This window comes from Orbicella faveolata, unplaced genomic scaffold, assembly GCF_042242905.1.
Source record: "Orbicella faveolata isolate gen_17 unplaced genomic scaffold, um_ofav_v1 contig_12, whole genome shotgun sequence".
NCBI lineage: Eukaryota > Metazoa > Cnidaria > Anthozoa > Scleractinia > Merulinidae > Orbicella > Orbicella faveolata.
In genome coordinates, this window is record NW_028301539.1 from 20,365,126 (window position 1) to 20,386,649 (window position 21,524).

At 40.7% G+C, this 21,524-nt stretch overlaps 3 protein-coding genes across 3 annotated transcripts; 2 read left to right on the top strand and 1 right to left on the bottom strand.

The window, feature by feature from the left end:
* Positions 1-1,195: 1,195 nt before the first annotated feature.
* LOC110056117 (CAAX prenyl protease 1 homolog) lies at positions 1,196-9,643 on the bottom strand. The gene is made up of 9 exons (XM_089282751.1): positions 9,529-9,643; positions 8,289-8,435; positions 7,515-7,601; positions 6,987-7,103; positions 5,859-6,011; positions 4,955-5,299; positions 3,831-3,962; positions 3,317-3,460; positions 1,196-1,903 (listed from the first exon to the last, which is right to left on the bottom strand). The coding sequence occupies exons 1-9, from the start codon at positions 9,604-9,606 to the stop codon at positions 1,682-1,684; spliced, it is 1,425 nt and encodes a 474-aa protein (XP_089138877.1). The 5' UTR covers positions 9,607-9,643; the 3' UTR covers positions 1,196-1,681.
* Positions 9,644-9,714: 71 nt separating this feature from the next.
* Positions 9,715-18,085, top strand: LOC110055932 (uncharacterized). Its single transcript, XM_089282750.1, has 5 exons — positions 9,715-10,470; positions 12,213-12,395; positions 13,997-15,055; positions 15,805-16,089; positions 16,758-18,085. The coding sequence occupies exons 1-5, from the start codon at positions 9,885-9,887 to the stop codon at positions 17,225-17,227; spliced, it is 2,583 nt and encodes an 860-aa protein (XP_089138876.1). The 5' UTR covers positions 9,715-9,884; the 3' UTR covers positions 17,228-18,085.
* Positions 18,086-20,433: 2,348 nt separating this feature from the next.
* Positions 20,434-21,153, top strand: LOC149117077 (guanylate cyclase 32E-like). The gene has a single exon (XM_089280864.1). It carries the CDS (start codon positions 20,434-20,436, stop codon positions 21,151-21,153), a length of 720 nt encoding a protein of 239 aa, XP_089136990.1.
* Positions 21,154-21,524: the final 371 nt, after the last annotated feature.

Below are 21,524 nucleotides of genomic sequence, written 5' to 3' on the forward strand. Positions count from 1 at the left end.
AATTACAACCAAAGATCGAGAGCCAAGAGTTTCACCGATTACTAAGTTGCACAAGCTCTTTGAATGTTTGTAGTCATTCTGTATCGAGCATGATACCTTCTCTGTGCAAAGTCGTATGTTAATGAGGGGAAATGTCACAAATAACGTCACCAACGACCGCTTTTTTCAGTGTTAAGATTCATCCCTTGTTTCGTACTTCGGCTTAAACGTATGCGCAGAGACAGGGTGTCCATTAACCGACTGTAGAACTCGTATTGTGTGTTATATAGATATGTTTAGATAATTTTACCATCCTATTTTGCAGGCACCTAAAATCTATCTGATCTATCCAAATGTGACTACCAAGTAACGTAGTAACGTAACATACATTCAGTTTGTGGGCTTATAATCAAAACAAACCCAGCAACATCGAAGAAAAACACCCAGTAAATACAAGGGAGTTATATGGAAGGACACCATCGAAACAGATTAAACCATTATAGAAATATAAAACAACCCTTGGAAGCCACAGAACACTGCGTACCAAAATGAGAAATACGGTCTACGATTATCCTGCGTCATATGATATGAACGAAAAGTCCCCAGGGCGGATTTAGGAAAAGGGGGAGGCAGGTTGGGTGGCTAGCCACACCCTCCCTTTTGGAAAGACAAAAATGAAATTGAAAACGATTGTGAATATTTTGGCAGAAATATGGGCAAACACTCTGAACAGCTACCTCGTTGTAATTTCTACTCTGTGGCAATTGCTAGTATTTTGAAATTAGGTTCCAATTCTCTAATTGCAACATTTTGGAGGAATGCCTCATTGAAGAACCAACGAATCACCTCCTCTTGACAAATACTGGATTCCGCCCCTGTGGTCCGAGTAGGACGCGAACCTGGGTAATAGCAGTCAAGCACTGACAAGCACTGTGACCATTACACCATGAAGCAACCGTGCCTTCGGGCGATCCATCTTCCCCCCCCCCCACCCCTCCCCCCAACAACATTCGATTCCTAGTCTTGATAACTTTTGCTTTCACAGGAGATGTGTCGAAAATCGATCTCAAAGTGTGAAGAACTCTCGTATAAATTTGCTATGTAATGGATATCTTTGTTTGTCATTTCGCGGGGATATAATCAGTAAGTCTGGGCACATTGGAACAGACCAAAATCAAACTACTGCAGGGTGTTCGAGAGTGACCAGAAGTTAAAGTTAAAGTTAAAGCTTTGGACCTTTTAATTCCTCCAATGCAGTCGGACGTGGCCGTGAAACTGATTACTGGTTCGTTAAAAGCTACAACACAACTAAAATTCGTTAATTTATAACCAATTAGCGCTAAACTGTCTTATAACCTCGGTCGGCTCCAGACAGATTTTCGTTAACGTTCTGGTTACTTCGCGCGGCGTGGAAACCCACCGTGCAAACAGCGTTGCCAAACAACGCTTCATAGTCTCCCGAATACTCGAAATCTTATGGAGACTCCACGCTTCGACGTTACGGCTGTTCATTTCTCGCTCTCTTCAGATCCTCAAAAGGAAACAGTAAAACTTGGAAAGGGATCTCATAAACAGACGCGAAATAGAAGGAAAGAAGAAAGGATAGGCGGGAAAAGACAAATTTAAGCGGTTTAAACAAAATATGTACGGTAGCCCTGTCTTTTCTGTAGTTTTTATATGGAGCACACACACGCCACTTCCATCAGTCTTGTTTAGTTCCCAGGGCCCTGAGTCGTTCAATCAGTGGAGGGTGTGAGTAGTGATAGGCAGAATACAGTTTGTCTGCCACAGGAAAACCAAGGTTGTCTTTGTGGAGCTTTATCAGGGATGAGCGCAGGGAGGTGGCAAATCCAAGGCTCTTTGCAAAGTCGTCTGCTTGAAATTCAAACTTTCGGCTGAGGACGGTCATCAGAAACCCAAGAAGCTTAAAAAAATGACACACGTGATTTACGAAGACATCACTGATTGATGACTGCAGTTATATGCACAACTTAAGCAGCTATGAAATTAAGGCCTGAAAAAAATTCAGGCTTGAACGGGATTCGAACCCATGACCTTTGCGATACCAGTGCAGTGTTCTACCAGCTGAGCTATCAAGCCAGCCGGAAGCTGGTCACGTTGTGAGTTCGTACTATACCCGTAGGTGGTGAAGAATATTCACTTGCGTGCTACACATGATTTACAGTTCATAGCTATGTGGATAATTGGTCTTCGTTCCAAGACTAATGCCTTGTCGCTGCATCAGGTTTAGGTTTTCCAATTTGTCGATTACGCTTTACAGTCCTTTTGAGAAGACAAATTACAAATCATTTTGCTAAAATGTTTTATTCAAACAGGGGTTTTATCTTGTTTAGTTGTGGGGTGAGCACAGTATGAGCAACTAATTTTTAACCTTGCTTAGTTAAGCCACTTTTAAACATAGTTAACATGCTGGTATGAACGGGGTATAACTTCGTTTTTTATTAGCCAGGCAATAGTAAAACTAACATAAGGATGTTAAAAATAATAAATTAGCCAAAACTCTTAGCCTAGTGGCAAAGTGCAGATCATTTCCCTGTAAGAATGTCTCTTCTTTTAAACGACTTTACAAAGGAAGGACACAACCGCTTTCGAAATGCTCCAGGAACTTGAGCCTACCAAACGCTTTGTTCCTATTTTTGCACCCAGTCGTGTACTGTTTTTGCACTTTATTTTGGATCCATTGTTGGACGGCTTGTATCTAATTTTCCTGCTATTTTAAAAAGGTTACAGTAATCTTTCTGCGACGATTTCTACCCCTATGTGTAACCACTCCAACTTTAAAAACGTTATCCTATTTCTGTACCGTACCGTTATCGTTTTTATCTCTTTGTGGCACCCCATAACCTGTTTTAGCTTTTTTGCACCTAAATTTGTCTTCATTTTGGTAGTCAACTTCGTACCTCATTGTACTCTTACATACTTAACGCTTATTCCACGAGCGCACGTGGGATGTGAGATGATACATAGCCAACGAGGCGCGTGGCGCCGAGCAGGCTATAATCATCTTAAATCCAACAGGCGCGATTGGTATAATTGCTTTATTAAAAATGCCCACAAAACATAGAAAAATAAAATAAAAATAAAAACGCACCAAAGAATAACGCGTACGCTTAACATATTTGTAGAGCATGGCACAATTGCTCATATATCATGATGGCTAAGCCAATTAAAATTCTTGAATCACATTATCCCATGATCCAGTTTTTAATAATAAGTGCTATATTACCGTAATGTACTACCAAACTCTCAAAACTAAGGAGAAAATAATTACATGACAGACGGTAAGGAGAATTAGTACTTTGTGCTCGGGACTTACCTCATTGTAAGGTGAAAATATGAACTGGAATATAATCACCAAACCGATCATTGTGGGCTGAGAGTCAGGGAAACCAAAACTAGCAAACAAAACCTTGTTGTGCATCAGGTGACCGAATATCATGAACGACAAGAACGTATTCACCTGTGGATAGGTAAAATAATTAAGTGGAGTACTACACTTATACCGGCCCTATCCCCCACTCGGGGGCAAGGAACTAAACAACAACACTTATAGCATGTCTACTTATACGTTACAGTGTATAACCTCCCCCCCCCCCCCCCCCAACCTACTCCCACCCACCCCTAGTCAATGAACAATTTGGAAAACCCAAAACAATGAGTTTAAAATTTAAGAAAAACGTATGCCCCACTAAAGTTTTGGGTAGAGAAACGCCAACCCCATTTCTGACTAAGAAGGCTAAAACCCAGCTCTACCAACTGGCAAGAAATACATGAATATCCTCACAATGCCATAACTAAACGTCCACTACAATTACTTCACCCAAGTTCACCTGTGAAATACCAAGGTTCTTAAGAGTGTGGCTGAGTGACCAGTGACCAAGTTCATGTCCTAGTACCGCTAATATCTCGTCATTTGAGCAGCCTTTGGGAGCCTTTTTTATCTCATCATCTTCAGTGACAACCTATACGAATGTTGTGGTAGAAAGTTGGTTAGCCTCGGTTCTCAAAGTCATTGGGAAAACAAGTAAAATCCGGGAATATATCACCTACATGTATTTTACTCCTAAGCCTTATGTCATCAGTGCCTGATGACACGCGCTTAAAAAAAAATACAAGCGGATAATTTAAAGACATGAATTATCATCGCAGTTACGTACACAACTCACGTAGGCTCCATTACCAGTTGCTGTCCGGGAAAAGAGCCCGTGCTCCTCCTCTGAAGGCACTTAGATCGGACTCGAGAGAGCGGCGGAAATAGAGCCTACATGCGCAGCTTACGCAGTTGTCAAGATCCATGTAATGCCTGAAAAAAAAAAATAGGCTTGAACGGCATTCGAACTCATGACATGACCTCTTAGTCTACCAATTGAGCTATCAAGCCAAATGGCTGCTGGCCACGTTGTGAGTTCGCAGGATGCCCGTAGATAGTGAAGAATGCAAGTGGATAATTTAATAAAATTGTAGATGATGTAAATACGTTCAGGAATTGAAACACAATGAGACCGTGTACCGTGTTTCTATCGAGTTTTAGTATAAATTTACCAGCGGTCTATCACGAATGCCGTTCTCTGATTGGCTATGCTACTCACTATCTATTCTGTAATAGATAGTGAGTAGCGAGGCAGTGTGCGCTTGTTAACAGAATGACGGCCGCTTCTTGGCGTTTTCGAAGTGTCTGTGAAGAGGATCTAGATAAAGTTTTGAACGACTTGTTGATTTATACTAAAAAAAAATAGATTATTCGCCATCGATTTCTATGCGTGATAGTTGACGAGGGCTGCGCCCTCGTCAACTACCACGCGATAGAGCTCATAATCTTATTGTTAAATAGAAACACGATTTTTACATCTACATTTGATTTCGTCGGTAAAGTCATTAGACATCACACCAACGTTAAACCAATCAGCGCGCTTATTTTCTTTGGGTTATTTTCTAACGTAGTACAGTATCTTACCTCGTCCTTAACATCATTTTCCTCTTTTCCCTCAAATTTCCCATGCTCGTTTTCCGTATTTTCAACATTTTCCTTTCCATCCTCGCCTTCGTTGCCTTCTTTTTTTACAGGATTATCAGCCAGTAAAGTATCAAATAACACTATCCTCTTGTTCTTGAAGAAGCCATAAAAATAAGCATTGCTATGAGATGATCGCTTGGAGCCCTCCACTATATATATCTTGGTTAAGGGAAATGAAATCTTGGCTGCTAGCTGTTCAATTGCAGTGCGTAGGGCACCTTCAGGAAGGAGAGTGAACTTGTCAAACAGTGGAGCAATGTAGTCCATGTACACAGTCACTAAAACCTGCAATACAAAGAGACAATTCTTTGTGACGAAAAACATTTTGAAAACAGAGCTTTTAAAAAATAATGGCATCACGATTATCATGTGATCAGGAGGGAGACAAGCTAAAGTGTCCGTATTGGGGGAGTAGGGATGGTGCAGTGGTTAAAGCATTCGTCTCCTACCAAGGGTGGCCCAGGTTCAGATCTCAGATCTCGCATCATAAGTGGGTTGAGTTTGTTGTTGGTTCTCGCTTTGTCCCAGGGTTTTATTCCCTGGGTTCTCCGGTTTTCCTCACTCCACAAAAACCAAGACTTGTAAATTCCAATTCCATCTGGAAACAGTAGACATCTGTCTGTCTGTCTGTCTGTCTTTAATTAATTAATTATTTATTTATTAGTTCATGTGTTTTAACGGTAAACCAGTGTTTGTATAAGCAGGCTAATGTAAGAGAAAATATATAATTAGCTTTTCAACAGGATAAACAACACTGTCTGTGCTAAGTGGACTTCCATATTAATTGGGTGCCCATATGGTGGTGTTCCCTTCTTTAATAGTGTTAAACTGACATACCACATACCAAGGTGACAACAAGTGTAAATAGCCAAGCGTAAATGAAGAAGTACTGTCCTCCCCACTTAATGATGAACTGCAATGCAGCAACTAAGGGAAGTGATATAACCAGCATGACAGCAAGCTTCTTTACAAGGTCTTTGAAAAAGAAACCAAGAGTCTGTAGAATAAACAAAAGTTAAACAATGTCATCTACATTTACACCAAATTCAGTTCTTATGTACTAACAAAACTTGCAAGCTATTATCTTACAATATTGTGATCAGGCTTTTAGCCAGATGGGCATCCAGGCATGACCTGTGGACGGTCACTTCATAAAGAAAATTGCTTTCTTTTTCATAAATTGTTCATTTGCGCAGGCCTAATACAGCTGTAGCACATTTTGGATGGCCACTTTTCAAATCCTGGCTAAAAGCCTGATTGTGATTAATTAAAAATTGTAACTGAAAATAAGTAATTGCTTTGTGTTCTTGGGCATGACGCCTCACAATCACAGCACTGAGCAGTCTGTCCACACTGGAGTAATGTACATACAGTACACTGGCTGTAGCATCGACAAACTGATGAGGTACATGTACCTGACAAAATTTTAGGAGGGCAGGAAAGGGCAGGCGGTACCTAGTCCAGGGAGGATTATTGATCCTGTTAGTTGGTTCATGCTATAGAAATCAAAGGAAGCTTTTGGAGATGGAGGGTTCCATTCCAATATTCAACAAAAGAGGCTGGAATCTGCCCAACTTCAAATAACCATTGAAGCTCACATTTAAGAAAACTACTGTGATGTAATACCCAGCTCTCAGAAGCAGTATTAAGCAAAAAGCATATCACTAAAAAGAAGTAACATTTTGAGTTAAAAGGAATATCCTTCACAGCTTTTGTAAATTAGAAAACTAACTGTACACTGCATTGCAACCTGTTTTAATTTGCAAAAACACAAAATATAAAGTTATTTTCAAAAAAAATAAAACTGCTTAGAAAAATTTGCAAGCTTGAGAGGATAACAGAAACACTAATGCTTAATACTCTGCACTAGTATATCAGACAGTTAATATTATTGTTCAAAGTGTTCAATGTGTGGTTACAAGTAGTTAAAAAGAAAACTTCCTTATAGCTCAGTAAATTGTACTGAACTTACCTGCTTGTTAAATCCATGCTTTTCTTCGATAACAAATGTGCTATAAAGGCTCCAAGGAAGATCAGTGATGGTACTAAATAACATTCCAAGCAAGAGAAATGCTATAGACTGGGTGATCTAGGAAGAACAAATAGCCACTTTTAATACTGGCAGTTTAGCCAAGACTTAAGGGCCGTGGGTATGTTGGGGTTTATTTGTGGAAAATTTGCTGTTAGTTTAAAATTGTTCAAACCAGTTTGATTATATTTCCCTTTGCCTGAAATAAAAAAGACCAACATTTAGTGCATGTTTTGAGAACAATCTTCCACTGACACCTGTTGCTGCAGTAAACTTAGCACTGAATATTAGTTCTCCTGGCACTGGAATAAAGGTGCAAAACACTTTCTGCAGGCCATCATAAAGTAACCAAATTCAGCTAAATGTACATGTACATGAACAATCTGTGAAGTTCAGACTGTGGGCAGTACTTGCTATGTGTAGCTCTGCATGTGATAGTTTCTACAATGTATTTTCTTCAATTCTACAGACCTCATAGTCAGTTGTATATCCAAACTTGGAAATCAGTACTCCAGAAACTCTCCACAAAAATGGAATCCCACCAAGCAACAGGATCAGCTACAGAAATAAAGTAAAACAACATATTTTGAATTGTTAACACATTATTTTTCCCATAAACAGCATAAATTCCTCTGAACTATTTGCTGTTTGTATTGAAGATTCTATGTTTCAAATTATGCTACCAACGACCTTTCTTTTTTCTCCTTTTTAAGGAGGGGATTTATGAGATGGACCAGAGGGGAGCAGACACCTTTCAATCAGGGATTTTAAATATTCAACTACATGTAATACTCCCAAAACATTACAAAACTGGCATCGCAAAGGGCCTTAATTTCAAAATATTCTCGCAACCTCTCCAGTTTGTAATGCTTGCTATGACCTGCTGTTTACAAGTAGAATAAACCAGCAAATCTAACAATGTGTACATGTCAAGTTTGTTTTTATTTAATAGTAAGTATTTTAAAGGAGGTCAGTCAAGGTTTGCTCATATTGAATAGTTTAGCCTCAATTTTTCAAATTTGTTGTTTGTAATCCATGTCAATCTTCTCCATCCTTAGCCATCCTTGTTCTTTTATGGTTTATCATTATCTCTTTGGTGTTTTTCTGTCTTATTAAACTGTTATTTTCAGGTTTCCTACCATTTAAAGGTAATTTTGTATGTGGCCAAAATAACTCAAAATACCGTGACTGAGCCCCTTTAAGGAGATTGAATTTTTCTAAACAAGACAAGTGCACTAATCTTACTGTTGTTTCAAGCTGGGAGTAAGCCCCTGAAATGAAACCAAAAGAAGAGCGATCCAACTGGTAAAGCCTGGCCTTTTCAAAGGATTCATGATCCAACGTATCTTTCAGCTCAACAGGAACATCTTTGGTGTATTTCAAAACTTTTTGCTAAAAAACAAATAGCCAAATAAGAACTTGAATCAGGCAAAATATTCCTACAGTTGCGAAGTATTAAACTTTCTACATGACTGTACACATGTAATTTTCAAGCCCTCTCAAACATTTTGTTTTAAAAATGTATTTATTAATATAAATAAACAATTTAAATCAAATACCACCTCCCCCCTCCTGTTTCCTGGGAGATAAAGCTACATGTCTGTCCAAAATTATAACACAATGACTGAATGTGTGAGTGTTAAAATCTGTTAAATGCACTCAAATTGCAGTAAAAACAAAAATGCTCACAATTCTCATGTCTAATGAAACTGTTATAATTCCAAAACTAGTTCTTTTGACAATTTGCATACTCTATGACCTAGGTCTTCATTTGCTTCAATTCTATTGTCACAGCAATGTTAGGGAATTTAGGGAATGGAAATAATACCTATATCATGGATTTCCACGATACACATTGAACCTTTGTGGCTCTTCCAAAACAGAATACCAATTTTCAAGAAACATCAGTAGCCGACAAGCCTTGAAACCTTCTAATGTGTTCTCCCACGTGCTGTTGCCCCAGTCATGAGGGTTTTGAGCGAAAAATGTTTTGATTTCCAAAACTGGAGGGGGGGGGGGAGAGGGGGGGGGGGTTGAAGCCCCTCCACGCCATCCAGTACACCTATGGTTGTTAATCCACCACACATAAACAGTGATGAACAACGTTTGTACATTACCATATATAAACAAAATGAAAGAGAAATTCGGATTTTTATTGCATCTAGCTATTTCTGCTTGGAAAGTGAAACCTCTAGATAAGCTTACGTGGCTTTAGAAGGGAAATTCAAACATGCATTTGACAGGAAGTAGTAAAACATATGAGAATGAAGAATATTTTTCTCGTTTGCCTATGACACTGAAAGTTACTTCAATGTACTGAATGAATGCTAAGAGGAGGTTTTGTATAAGTCTTGTGAGCTTTAAAAATCAAAAATTCCCGCATGTGCCGAGCAAATTGCTGTAAACGAATCAGTTCGGGTAAGGAAAGGGAGGGGACCACCTCAGTGCAACCAAACTCACATTACTCGTTCTTTAAATGTCTTACCTGACGGTATGAGAGATAATTTTCCCACAAATACGTTATCCACAGAAAGACAACCACAGCGACCAGAATGTCCACCATCTTGAACAGAAGAGTGCCGGCGATCCATCAATGCAGCAAACTACCACGTAAAGTAATGCGTGACTGCGCAATTCAATTCCAGTCTCTCGCAATTTTTGATAAAAATCCAAAAAAATAGTTGTTGATATTGTTGTGGCGACGTTGTCAAAAGATCACTCGACATTGTTGGAATATAGGATTTCGTTTCCTGACGTAATGTAGAAGATTCCGACGCGGTAGGTCATGAAGAACTGAGTGGTTTTGGATTGCCAGCGAACTTTTCTCGGGTAACCGTAAGAATGGGCAACGGGGCAAATTCACGGCCCGAAAACCCTGTCGTGATGCAACCGTCGCGGACCAGAGGACCTGTCCCGCAAACGAGTGGTTATTACGGGTCTCAGCCTGCTTATAGCTCTAGCAGCTATGTTGCTAATGGCGATGGTGGGAGGTTGCAACCCCATTACGGTTCCCACTCTCAATATTCGGGAGATCCCGCGCTCAGAAATGGTTGGTCATCACAGCATTCGGGCACGTACGGCTCCGGTTATGGTAGCTACGGGTTAGACCGAAACATGGAGCGTACAGTCGCTCCGTATTCCAGTTCGAATTCTCGATCGCCTCACCGGAAAGAGAGACACGACAGGAATCATGGAGATTCTTCAATTCATCAGTCAGTCTTGTCGTCACACAATCACCCAAAAAGAGCAAAAACAAATGGACAACTTAGGAATGACAATCAGCGAGCCTACGATAAGACAGAGAGGGATCCATACTCAACTTCAGACGAAATTTTATTCGAAGTTTTCCACTGTGTCAAAACCGGAAGGGATTACAGTGTGATCAATGTGGATGGAGAGAGATATCTCGTGGACTTTTGGAATCCAGGTATAGAGCAATATATTTTCTATTTGGGGGTGGAAAAAAGGACAGGTGGAGGTAGAGTTATTGTTTAGGAGGGGGTTACTCTTCAAACGATTGGAGACGTTTCTGAGCCAAAAAACCCTCATACTGCATGCAGACTGAAGGTTAATTACTACCCTGTTCCCGGTAAATTTTTCTGGAGTGACTGTCAACTTGCATTTGGTCAGGACTATATTAAATGGTACCCTGTGTATTCCAGACTACCTTGTTCCCACAATTTTCTTCTTCATTCAATTAACTAATCAAAATTTCTTTGAGCAATTGAGTTGTTTACATGGTAGAAGGACCCTTTGTTTCTGTTTACAAGTAGATGTTTACTCTACTCGAGTCTGTCAATTAATATTTAGTGGACGTCATGCTGTTTCTGGAAAATTTGTACCCTCATCATGTTGCAGATCAAAATTTTAACAAACCATACAGTGTTTTATGGCACACAAGGAAAAGCTCTCCCTCCAAAGGGGTGCATAGGGCATCAACAGTGTTTCTCCATTCCTGTTTATCCTTTCAGTATGTGCACTTATTATCCAACTGCAGCAAATACTGTCCAAATAACAGTACAAATATACAGCAATATTGTACAGTTATTTGTACACTAGGAGACCTGTTTACCAGACAGGTCGGCATGTGCACGCAAAACTGTCACACTCTCCCCCTTTCCCTGATGAATTTATTGACTACAGCAGTTAGATAATAAATATCTTATTAGATGTTTTGATATGTGGTATTGCTGTATATTTTTACGAGTTCTGCAATATTTTGACGAGCCTGTAGGGTGAGTCAAAATAGGGCATTTTTCCATTAAGGAGTGGTCTTTCTTTTTCATTTTGTCTTGTCAATTTACAATAGTGCCTTTTAACTCCCAACTACCCTCTGTTTTGGGGGGAGGGGTGTGGTAAGGACAGGCTCGTGAATTCATTCCATGTAGTCTCAAGATGTACAAATACCATCATTCTCAGGCCCCCGGAACACAGGAAATATTTGCAAAAGAAAAATTGTGCCATCCACCATTGGAATTGGTCTCTGACTGTTAGCCTTAGGGTGGACATGAGGGACTAAACAAGGCAAAGACTTAATCTGTTGACCTTGGTGGAATTCAATTTACCACCCAAGTTAATTGCACAGTGCGCTCATCCCAGAGTGAGCAATGCGGGTTTGAGCCCTGGCCAGGGACACTGTGTTGTGTTCTTGGGCAAGACACTTAACTCTCACAGTGCCTCTCTCCACCCAGGTGTATAAATGGGTACCAGCAAATTGTTGGGGAAATCTAACAAATTGTGGGGGTAACCCTGCGATGGACTGGTATCCCGTGCAGGGGAGTAAAAGTACTCATAGCCGCTTCATGCTACAGAAATGGGATAAGCTGCAGCAGCTATGAGCCAGCTGGCTCCAAGGCTTCACACTTCCCATGTGGTGTTGTATTTCTAAGGTCATGCATTTGAATCTCACCGAGGCCAAGAGATTGTTTTAATGTCTTGCATGGGCCAATGCTCAGAGGGAAATTGGTGGGTTGTTTCCAGCACTTAAAATAACCTCAGAGTTTACTCTCTACCTTCCACATTTTTAGTACTGATTGAAGTTTTCTACCTTTACCTACCTTAACATGAAAATCCAAACAATCTATTTTGTCTTAAGAAAAAAAATGAACACTAAGTTACTGGCAATTGCACACACAACTTGGCAGATGATAACTTCCTTTTGCTTTCCAGCGGATGAACCACGCCCATTTCCTGAAGAATGGTATCAACATGGTTACATAGAAAACAACGATCAGCCTGGGTCTGCCAACCACATGTATGATGAAGGGTCTTATGCCACAGCACCAGCTGATGACACCTGGGTGCCAAGATGGGAAGATGATCGCATGGGAATGATGGAACACCCACACAGAGGTAAACAGAATTATCTACTCTAGATATCTTTGTTTTGTATTGTGGCTGTGGTTAATGTGGTGTACCATGCATTCAGGCCTCGTGCACACTACACCGGAGGAATTTAAAAATGCAGCTTTATTTCTCTGGTTAGGCCTACTGTCCACACTAATCCGACACCGTAGGGCAAATATATCATCATTCGCTGAAATCTCGTTTAAACTCTCTGGAATGAGAAAAGATGACACCATTGAATGTTCAAGAGTCTTTATTTGGTAGATTACCCATACATCGATTGATTTCAATGTCATCTTCTAATCTCCATACAAACTCTTATATTTCAGCGACAGTTCACCAAACAAACTCTTATATTACGCTTGTGTGACCAGTGTGCTAATCCGTCACGAAAGCGGTGCTTTTCGAAAACGGTCTTCAAACCATAGTAACTTCAAAACGTACCTTTATTTCTAAACGGTCTTAAAAACGGCAGAGTAACAGCAATTTTTAAAAAGGAAATTACAAAACATGTTTCGACATTCCTATGTCATCTTCCGTTGCAAATGTTCGACGGTTGTACGTTTGAATTTTCACTGTATACATGATTACGTTAGAGAAGTACGCCATAAAATTTACGTTCACAAGTTGAATACTTTGCAATAACTGTCCAATTTCTTGTGCGCTGATTGGCTCATTTTTATCATCAATAAGAGTACAGACGGATAAAATTTTATTTGTGTAAGCTTTCAATAGTTCAACTTTCAGCTGTCGAACTGTCAACTTTTTAACCAATGGGATTTTATTGACTTTATTAAGTAGCCAATCAAAAAGCGAGAAAAGCTATTGACAATGTTCGCGTCATTTTGAATAAAATTCACTTATCTTTGTTTACGGCAAGTTTGCGGCGTCTTTTCCCTCATTTATTCCCGGCATTTGACCATTTTGGGGTCTTGTTATTGTAAAAATCAAATTGACGTCAGCTTTTTATGCGTCTGTCCTCTTATTGATGATAACTCTCGTCATAACATTGTCAAAGTTTACTGCGGAACCACTAGCCTGCGGCTCGTGGTTCCACAACCACTTTGGCAATGTTATGACGCAGTTTATCATTAATAAGAGGACAGACGCATAAAAGACTGAGTTCAATTTGTTTATTGGAATACACTGGGAACAAAGGCTGCGCGCGCGCCAACAGTAGTTGAAACAGAAACAAAAAATTAAATAAAACGAAATAAAGAATGAAAAAGAATTAAAAAGAAAGAGACAAATTTAAGTGCCGCAGCTGTTGCTTTATTTCTACGGTTAAGCCTAACGTCCACACTAATCCCTTCGAAAACGCTCTTCAAACCATAGGAATTTGAAAACGCCAGCTTTGCGTTTTAGTGTAGACGGAAAACATTTCGAAAACGGAGCTTTTCGGAAACGATGACGTCACGATAATCATGTGATTTGGAAGTGTTCATCAGTGTCATCCTGTCACCGTTACTGTAACTGTAATTTCGAAATTCCCAATTGTAATCATCAACTACATGTAACTTATCAACTACATGCGGGGAATATCGGAGGTAACATTAAATGAAAACTGAGACAATCAGTTAACAGGCTTGTTTTTTAATCTTTTTTAGGAATGTTGAGTACGTACTTTGAAGAAACAAAGTTGAATGTTCTCAGTGTGTACGATGAAGGCTCGGGTACATGGCTGAAGATGCCTTTAGCATGGGAGCTGTATGTACCAGACGTGAGGTCACGTGTCGCGTCCATTCAAGAGGCTTTTCCAGACTGGGATGACCAGTTTGAGATTCTTGCGTTACTGAGGCAGTGCAACTATGACCTCGACGAAGTCACTAACACGTACATAACGCTGCTAACGGACGATACCGCTGGCAAGAGGGTGGCGTCAAGACTTAAGGGCAGCTCGGGCTCAAGTAAAGAACACGCAGCGGAGATTGAACTTTTGAGGGAGAGAATTGACCAACTCGAGGAACAGCTCCGAGAAAAAGATTCTCAGTTGCAAGATTCTCAGAGAGCGAACGCGGATTTGCAAACCAAGTTGAGATCATCCGAAGAAATGGCTAGAAAGCTTCAAATCAAGGGCACGAGCTTACAGCGAGAAATACAACAGCTGAAGTCCGCGCCAGTACAACCGCAAATGTCTATTCCAATTCAAACAGCTCCTGCTACTGAAGAGCGAAAGATTTCCAAAGATACCTGTCGAAACGTCAGGTCGACTGTACAGGTCTTTTCGCAGATGCTGGTGGAATTAAGGAATTGTTTTACAAGCGAAATGGAAGACATTGCTTTAGTTTTGGGTCAAGCACAAAGCTCTTTGCGTAAGATGAAGCTAATGGACCAAGGTTCTAGCAAGGAGATCATAGAGCTGCGTGCACTCTACCACAGGGAGGTACTCCAACGAAAACTTCTCTACAACAAGCTTCAAGAACTTCGCGGCAACATCAGAGTATTCTGCCGGTGCCGTTACGATCCAAATGCCGACAATGTGTTGAACTTCACCTCAGATCAGGACTTGAGTTTGGTGTCTGCTCAAGGACAGAAAAAGTCGTTCAGATTCGATCGAGTATTCTCTCCGTCCAGTACGCAAGAGGAAGTCTTTCAAGATACCCTTCCACTCATTACGTCATGTGTTGATGGTTACAACGTCTGTATTCTAGCGTATGGCCAGACAGGTATGCTCGCTTTCTTCTATGTACACTACTGAAATAAACAATAATAAAATAATAAATTGCATTATTTAGAGCGGAAGCCACATCGGCCTAAGCTGGTTTTCACGCGGGTCCTCTGTCCTGGTCCAATTGGAATTTGGAGATGTCGGTTTTTCTGGGGGGCGGAAAATCGGAGAATCTGGAGAAAAACCCTCGGAGCAAGGCCAGAACCAACAACAAACGCAACTCACAAATGGCACTGGGCCGGAATCGAGTCCAGCGCTCTCACCACTGCGCCATCCCTTGCCCCCTACTACCCTCTTTTATTTTTGTACGAACGTCTTATTTTCGGACGGAGATTGAATGTTTTTAGTTTTTTTCTTTTTGTGCCATCAAGTCATGGTTACCATATCCAGTCGTTGAAGTTTTTGTTAGTTCTGTTTTAACTTCCAAAGGGACCGAATGAAAACATACAGGCAGCTATACAGCCGAAGATGTGCTACTTTGAACCATACAAGAACATTACATGCTCAACGTTTATGTTTAAGTATGCCCCTAAAAGGATTTGGTTATTGAACTACATAGACTTAAGTTTTGCATTTTAACAGAGTTCATAATTTTCTTTCAGAAAGTTGTCAAAATAAACTTCCTCTAGTGACCCAAATAATCTCAGGCTCAACTTTCGTATATAAAAAAGGCTCATACAAAAACGAAATATTGAGTGTACTGCACCAGCTCATTCCTATTATAGTTCACTTAATTTTATTTTCCAGGGGCAGGGAAGACTTACACCATGATGGGAACAGACAAAGACCCCGGCGTCAACATCCGGTCCATTCTCGAACTCCTCCGAGTTTGCGACGAGCGAAAAAACGTGGATTATTCCATGTGTGTTTCCATGGTAGAGGTTTATAACGAGACGGTTAGAGACCTGCTGAGCGAGAACAGCAGTTCACAGCAACTGAACATTCAAATGAGAAACAAACAACTTGTTATCACCGATGTCACTGAGGTTGATGTTAAGTCGGCAGACGATATCAAAAGCATAATGCAGAAAGGTAAGGACTTGTGTTGATCTACGTTGATCCACAACGCCACACAGAGCGATGAACACACTGCGAGCACATGGGACGACAACACATGTACTAACCAAATATACCGCTGGACAATGTCAGCCCCAGGGCTCTCACGACCATACGACTGTTGCAAACGCTACAGAACGCACCAAACGCTAAACAAACGCTAACAGATGGCCAAGGCACTAACAAACGCCTACAAAAACGCTACTGACCAGACTCGCTCCTGGTCATAAACTATGTAAAATTTCATTGAACTATATCAAACGCTACAAAACGCACCAAACGCTAACCAAACGCTCACAGACGGCCAAGACACTAATAACCGCCTATAAAAACGCTACTGACCAGACTAGCTCCTAGTCGTTAACTATGTTAAATTTCATTTAACTATATAGAGATATCTGCACATACTGTTAACTAAGCTTGTCTCAAAGTCATGTCACAGTAAGCAAAAATTACTGTTACCTCAAGCACAATACAGCGAATTCGCGTGACAAATATTAGCCACTGTTTTCATGTTTTCGTTAGCGAGTAAAATTTTCGTTAGCGAGGAAGATTCGATTTCTCGTCGGGTGCTTTCAGAATGTTTTTGACACAAAATGTATTTTTTCCGTCGACTAACGATATTCTCTTATTGGTACTTTCAGGTGACACGAATCGTTCCGTGAGCGCCACCAAAATGAACACAAACAGTTCCCGCTCTCATTTACTTCTTCTCCTGAGAATCCAGGGCACAGACCACGTGACCAATGCCATCACGCGCGGCACGCTGACCCTGGTAGACCTTGCAGGCTCAGAGAGGATTTCTAAGACCGAGGCTACTGGACAGAGGTTGATCGAAGCGGCGGCCATTAACAAATCACTATCAGCCCTCGGCCAAGTGTTTGCGGCCTTGCGAACAAATGCAATGCACGTGCCTTACAGGAACTCCAAGTTAACGCAACTGATGCAGAGTTCCCTCGGGGGAGACGGTAAGGCCTGTATGTTCGTCAACGTCAGTCCTCTTGCGAGTAACCTGAGCGAGACCGTCAGTACGTTGCAGTTTGGGTCAGCGGCAAAGCAAGTAGAGCTTGGAAAGGCTACACAGAACGTCACTCAAGCGCCAAAGAGAAACTAACCGAAATCTGTCCTGAACTTAACTGAACTGTAAGGTAGATAAGCTGTAGGCTGGATGAAAGCTGAAACAAATTGCCATAATATGACTTATTATCCCTGCCATAAATTCATAGGATCTATAGGGGTGGGGGGATAAGTTATTTTTAACGACACAAGTCCAAAGCATTGGATTTTAATAATTTATTATTCCTTCCATATGTAGGGATAGAGTATTTCTATTGACGTTAGTCCAAAAGCGTTGGACGTAAATTATTCATTATTGTTACCATAGATAGGGGAAAGAGAATTTTTATCGACTTAAGTCCAAAAAATTTGGATTTAAGTCAATTTAATAAATTATTCAAGTAATGTGATAAAAAAAAAGAAAACATGCAACAAACACACATACAAAGAAACAAATAAATACAATTATAAAGGAATTGGACCACGTCAATGGATTTTTGTCTTCCAAGTGCTTTTTAATCATTATACATAAGCTTTGAGTTAGAAAAAAAAAGTGAAGGAAGCCAAAAGATCTAATGTGTGGTTATTAACTGGTCCTCTTTCATCATCATTAGAATCAAAGTGCATATAAAGAAACAACTACAATTGTGCATAAGAAACAGTGTGTTTTAGTGAAAATTGTCCCAAATTTGAGTCTTCTTTGCAATCGAATCACAACGCTTCTCTAGAGGACCATAAAACGTTTATTTTATTAAAGAGTTTAAATGCAAGAGAATAAGTTGACCTTGCCCCTTCATAAAACAGTAATTTCTAAATTTCGACAGTGTTTATATGACAGGGCAATGCTATGTATTTTACTAATATATTATTAGCTGATATTGTGTATTAATAAAATTATCAAAATGGTTTTATACCACGTCCGTCTGTTTGCTGTTTTGGGATGAAAAGGTGTTGCAAATATGGACTTACTAAATGCGTCTCTGCTCCCTGTTCGCTCCCTAAAAGCCGAACGTATCGCTAGGCCTTTACACATTCTGCCGGCAGAATTTCGAGCATAATAGGGCCTCAGTAGCAGAAAATATAATTGGGGCATAATCCGAGCAGAATAGGCCATTTTTGGGCCTGGGAACGAGTCTGAGAGAGAGCTGGACACGAGCATCCGAGCGAAACAAGATGGCGGAACCAAACCCGGAACTGGTAGAAGTCATTGACCATGACGAAGGACAAGAACCACAAGAAATTACCCATGTTAGTTTTAAGGATTAAATAATAAATGCGCTTATGTTGGCATGGTTTAGCCTCACCCTGGATGGGTGAAATAATGTCTCATTTTTCATGTTTCAGTATTTTGAACCCAGGAATATTGATTTTACAGAATCATAATTCGAGCATAATAGTACTTCTGGGGTACCCTGCGAGCAGTTGGTTTCTCCTACGCCGAACGAGAGAGAAACCACTTCAAACCGTCTGTTTTTCCTTCGAGCATGCGCGAATTCGTCACGCCGCACGTGATGCATTTGACGTCAGATCCATTTGTTTGTACACCGGTCCAAAAACACCGACAAAAGACGCCCCAGACCTTCGTCGAAGTGTCAGATTTATTATCAAGTCTGTGGTGTTAAGCCTATAGGTTTTCTTGCCCTCTCTCGTGCGGGATTCCTGAGCTCGTTGAACACAATTATTACCCCAAGCAACAATACGATTTTAACTGAGATAATACGATCGAAGGCGGTTTTGTAAAGCCTGTTTCAAGCGACTGACTCAAAGCACTAGAGGAAGAACTTCCAGCGATGAACAGCACAGTCTCGAAGAATTATGAAACGTCTTTCAACGTCGTAACCCAGATCGTAATCGTTCGCAGTGGAGTTGGACTTTGATCACTACACAGTGGGCTCGCGTAAACACAGCAGTTATGTTGTTGAGCGCATGGGTGCGAGCCTAAGCCTTTTACCAGCTCAAAGTTGACTTGTTCCTCCATGGCGGTGGACGGCGGTTTACTCGAACGAACGGTTGCTCGCACTGGTTTCTCTCTCGTTCGGCGTAAGAGAAACCAACTGCTCGCAGGGTATTTTGGGGGGCAATTCTTTTGAGCAGAATAGCCTTTTGTTCGAATAATAACAATAACGATAATGATAACGATAACGATAACGATAATGATAATGATAATGATAATGATATTAATAATAATAATAGATATTTCTATGGCGCCTATCGAGAACTGTTGTAATACAGATTACAATGAAGAAAATAAATTAAAAATTCTTTCTAGCTAAAATAATAATTACAGGGTTACATTTCCGTGTGCAACGCAGGCTTTTAAAGCCGTTATTGAACAAGTCTGTTTAATCAAGATGGCTTGATATTGGCCTCGATTTTTGTTTCTCCATTTCTTATTTAGTTATTATTGTTATTATTTTTTTTGGTATACTGGGTCTCGGTCTGTAAACACGCAAAAAAGATAAGTCGACTGTGAGAGGTGTCCAGGGAAGAGGTTCGGCAGCTTCACTGCGTTAAAACAAGTAAGTCATCAACTGGCGAATTTTGTTGTACAAAGGCTGAAATTTTATCTGACGGTAAAAGAGCGATTTCGAGCTTGGATTAAACCTAAGAGCTTTTAAACATGTTTTTTATATAACCCGGTCTGTATTGGCACCTGCAATTTAGTCGAGAAAATAAGATATGTCTCTTTACTAATTTCCCTCTCGAAGTTCGTAGCGCAAACCAGCGAAAAGAAAAGTAAAAAGTTCCCTTGCGCAATCTGCACGCTTCAGTCTCGTTACCAGATCTCTCCTCGTCCCGAAGTCGCATGCATGACAGAAGGTGGAGAATCTCTAATTTCCGCCGGCTGTAAGTATCTCAAACCAATTTGTGGGAACAAGATGATTGGCCGAAAAACTGCGGAGTCCTTTGATATAAGCAATAACACGAAACCCTACCGTTACTCAGGCAGGCATAAGAGAATGATTCGATGACGTCAAAAAGACATCACAGAGGGCCGCTTTAGATGTTGCGCACGTTTAAGAAATACTCAAAAACAAGCGAGTCGTTTCGATAAATGTTCCGTGCCGTGATTTGTTATTTGTTTTCTGACGGTTAGAAAGCTTTTCTACGCTCCCAGCCATTCCAGCTGTGAATAGCAAAATGAAATTTCGCCTTTCTGGGATTTTCACGGCGGGTTTGCTTTTAGTTTTATCAAGCCCTTACGGTGGGGTAGGCACGCATAGTGAGAACGTAAAAGAAGTGAAAATCGGAGTGTTGCTCCCGATGACCGGTTACTGGCCGATCGGCAAAACGTCTGCGTCCGCCATCACAATTGCTGTGGACAAAATTAACAAGGATCCCACGCTACTGTTGGGCTATAACATGAGTTTCTTGTGGAACGATTCGATGTGCTTGGCCGCCGAAGGACTGAACCAAGCGGTGGAGTTCCGCATCTCAGGAGTCGACGCCATCATAGGAGACGGCTGTGACATAATTTGTGAACCGGCTGCCATTTTAGCGGCGTCCTGGAATCTGCCCATGATCTCCTGGGGCTGCGAGTCAAGCAAGTTGTCAGAAAAGAGCATCTACCAAACGTTCGCGAGAACGGTGGGGTCATTTTCCAAGATGGGCGGCCTGTTTATGTCTGTTTTGGGTTACTTCAAGTGGAAAAGTATCGGGATCATTGCGTCCACGGAGAGCATATGGCAGCTGGCTATGAGTGGGTTGATGAAAGTCTTTTTGGAGAATGATGTTGATATCCGCTACATTCATACGCTGAATCCGGGACATGTGTTGGTCACAGAGCGAGAGGAGTACAAAAGCATGCTAGCGCTGGCCAAGGAAACAGCGAGAAGTAAGTCAACCTCTACATACCTGCCAGAAATGTTTCCAGTCATTCCTGATGTAAACTTCCTGATGTCGTATTCACAAAAACCCGGCGTTTATGGTCATTTAATTGTTGATCGCTCACTAAGTTTCCTTTGCTATGAACCACGTTGTTAGTGTTTTATTTTTATTTTTTTTATTTTTGTCAGAAATCGATTTTTGAAATATTGAACGAATTAATACTTTTTGCTAGTAGCTGGTATTTACTCGGAAAATCAAACTGGGCAGCGCCTCAATGCTTTAAAATGACGTCAATTACTTCAGTTACTTTTCTTGAACGACCTTCGACGTGAAAATGAATATGACGATTTTGACAAAATTTTATCAGGCAAAATCAAGCTGATTTAGATACCTCTTTGAAGGACCCTACAGGCCAACTAAGTGGACAAAAGGAAAGCTTCCTGGTTTTATAGCGTATTTTTCACTCTTCCCCATACTTTCCATGTTCTTGCTACAATGAAAGCAAAGCATTGAATTCTGTCATGAGC

Excerpts from the sequence above, each read along its gene's own strand:
- LOC110055932 (XM_089282750.1), top strand. The coding sequence starts at position 9,885 with ATGGGCAACGGGGCAAATTCACGGCCCGAAAACCCTGTCGTGATGCAA. Across the intron at positions 15,056-15,804 it reads TCTAGCGTATGGCCAGACAG|GGGCAGGGAAGACTTACACC; the intron begins GTATGCTCGCTT and ends TTTATTTTCCAG. Across the intron at positions 16,090-16,757 it reads CAAAAGCATAATGCAGAAAG|GTGACACGAATCGTTCCGTG; the intron begins GTAAGGACTTGT and ends TGGTACTTTCAG.
- LOC110056117 (XM_089282751.1), bottom strand. The coding sequence starts at position 9,606 with ATGGTGGACATTCTGGTCGCTGTGGTTGTCTTTCTGTGGATAACGTAT. Across the intron at positions 7,602-8,288 it reads ACTCCCAGCTTGAAACAACA|CTGATCCTGTTGCTTGGTGG; the intron begins GTAAGATTAGTG and ends TTATTTCTGTAG. Across the intron at positions 6,012-6,986 it reads AGCATGGATTTAACAAGCAG|ACTCTTGGTTTCTTTTTCAA; the intron begins GTAAGTTCAGTA and ends TTTATTCTACAG.
- LOC149117077 (XM_089280864.1), top strand. The coding sequence starts at position 20,434 with ATGACCGGTTACTGGCCGATCGGCAAAACGTCTGCGTCCGCCATCACA.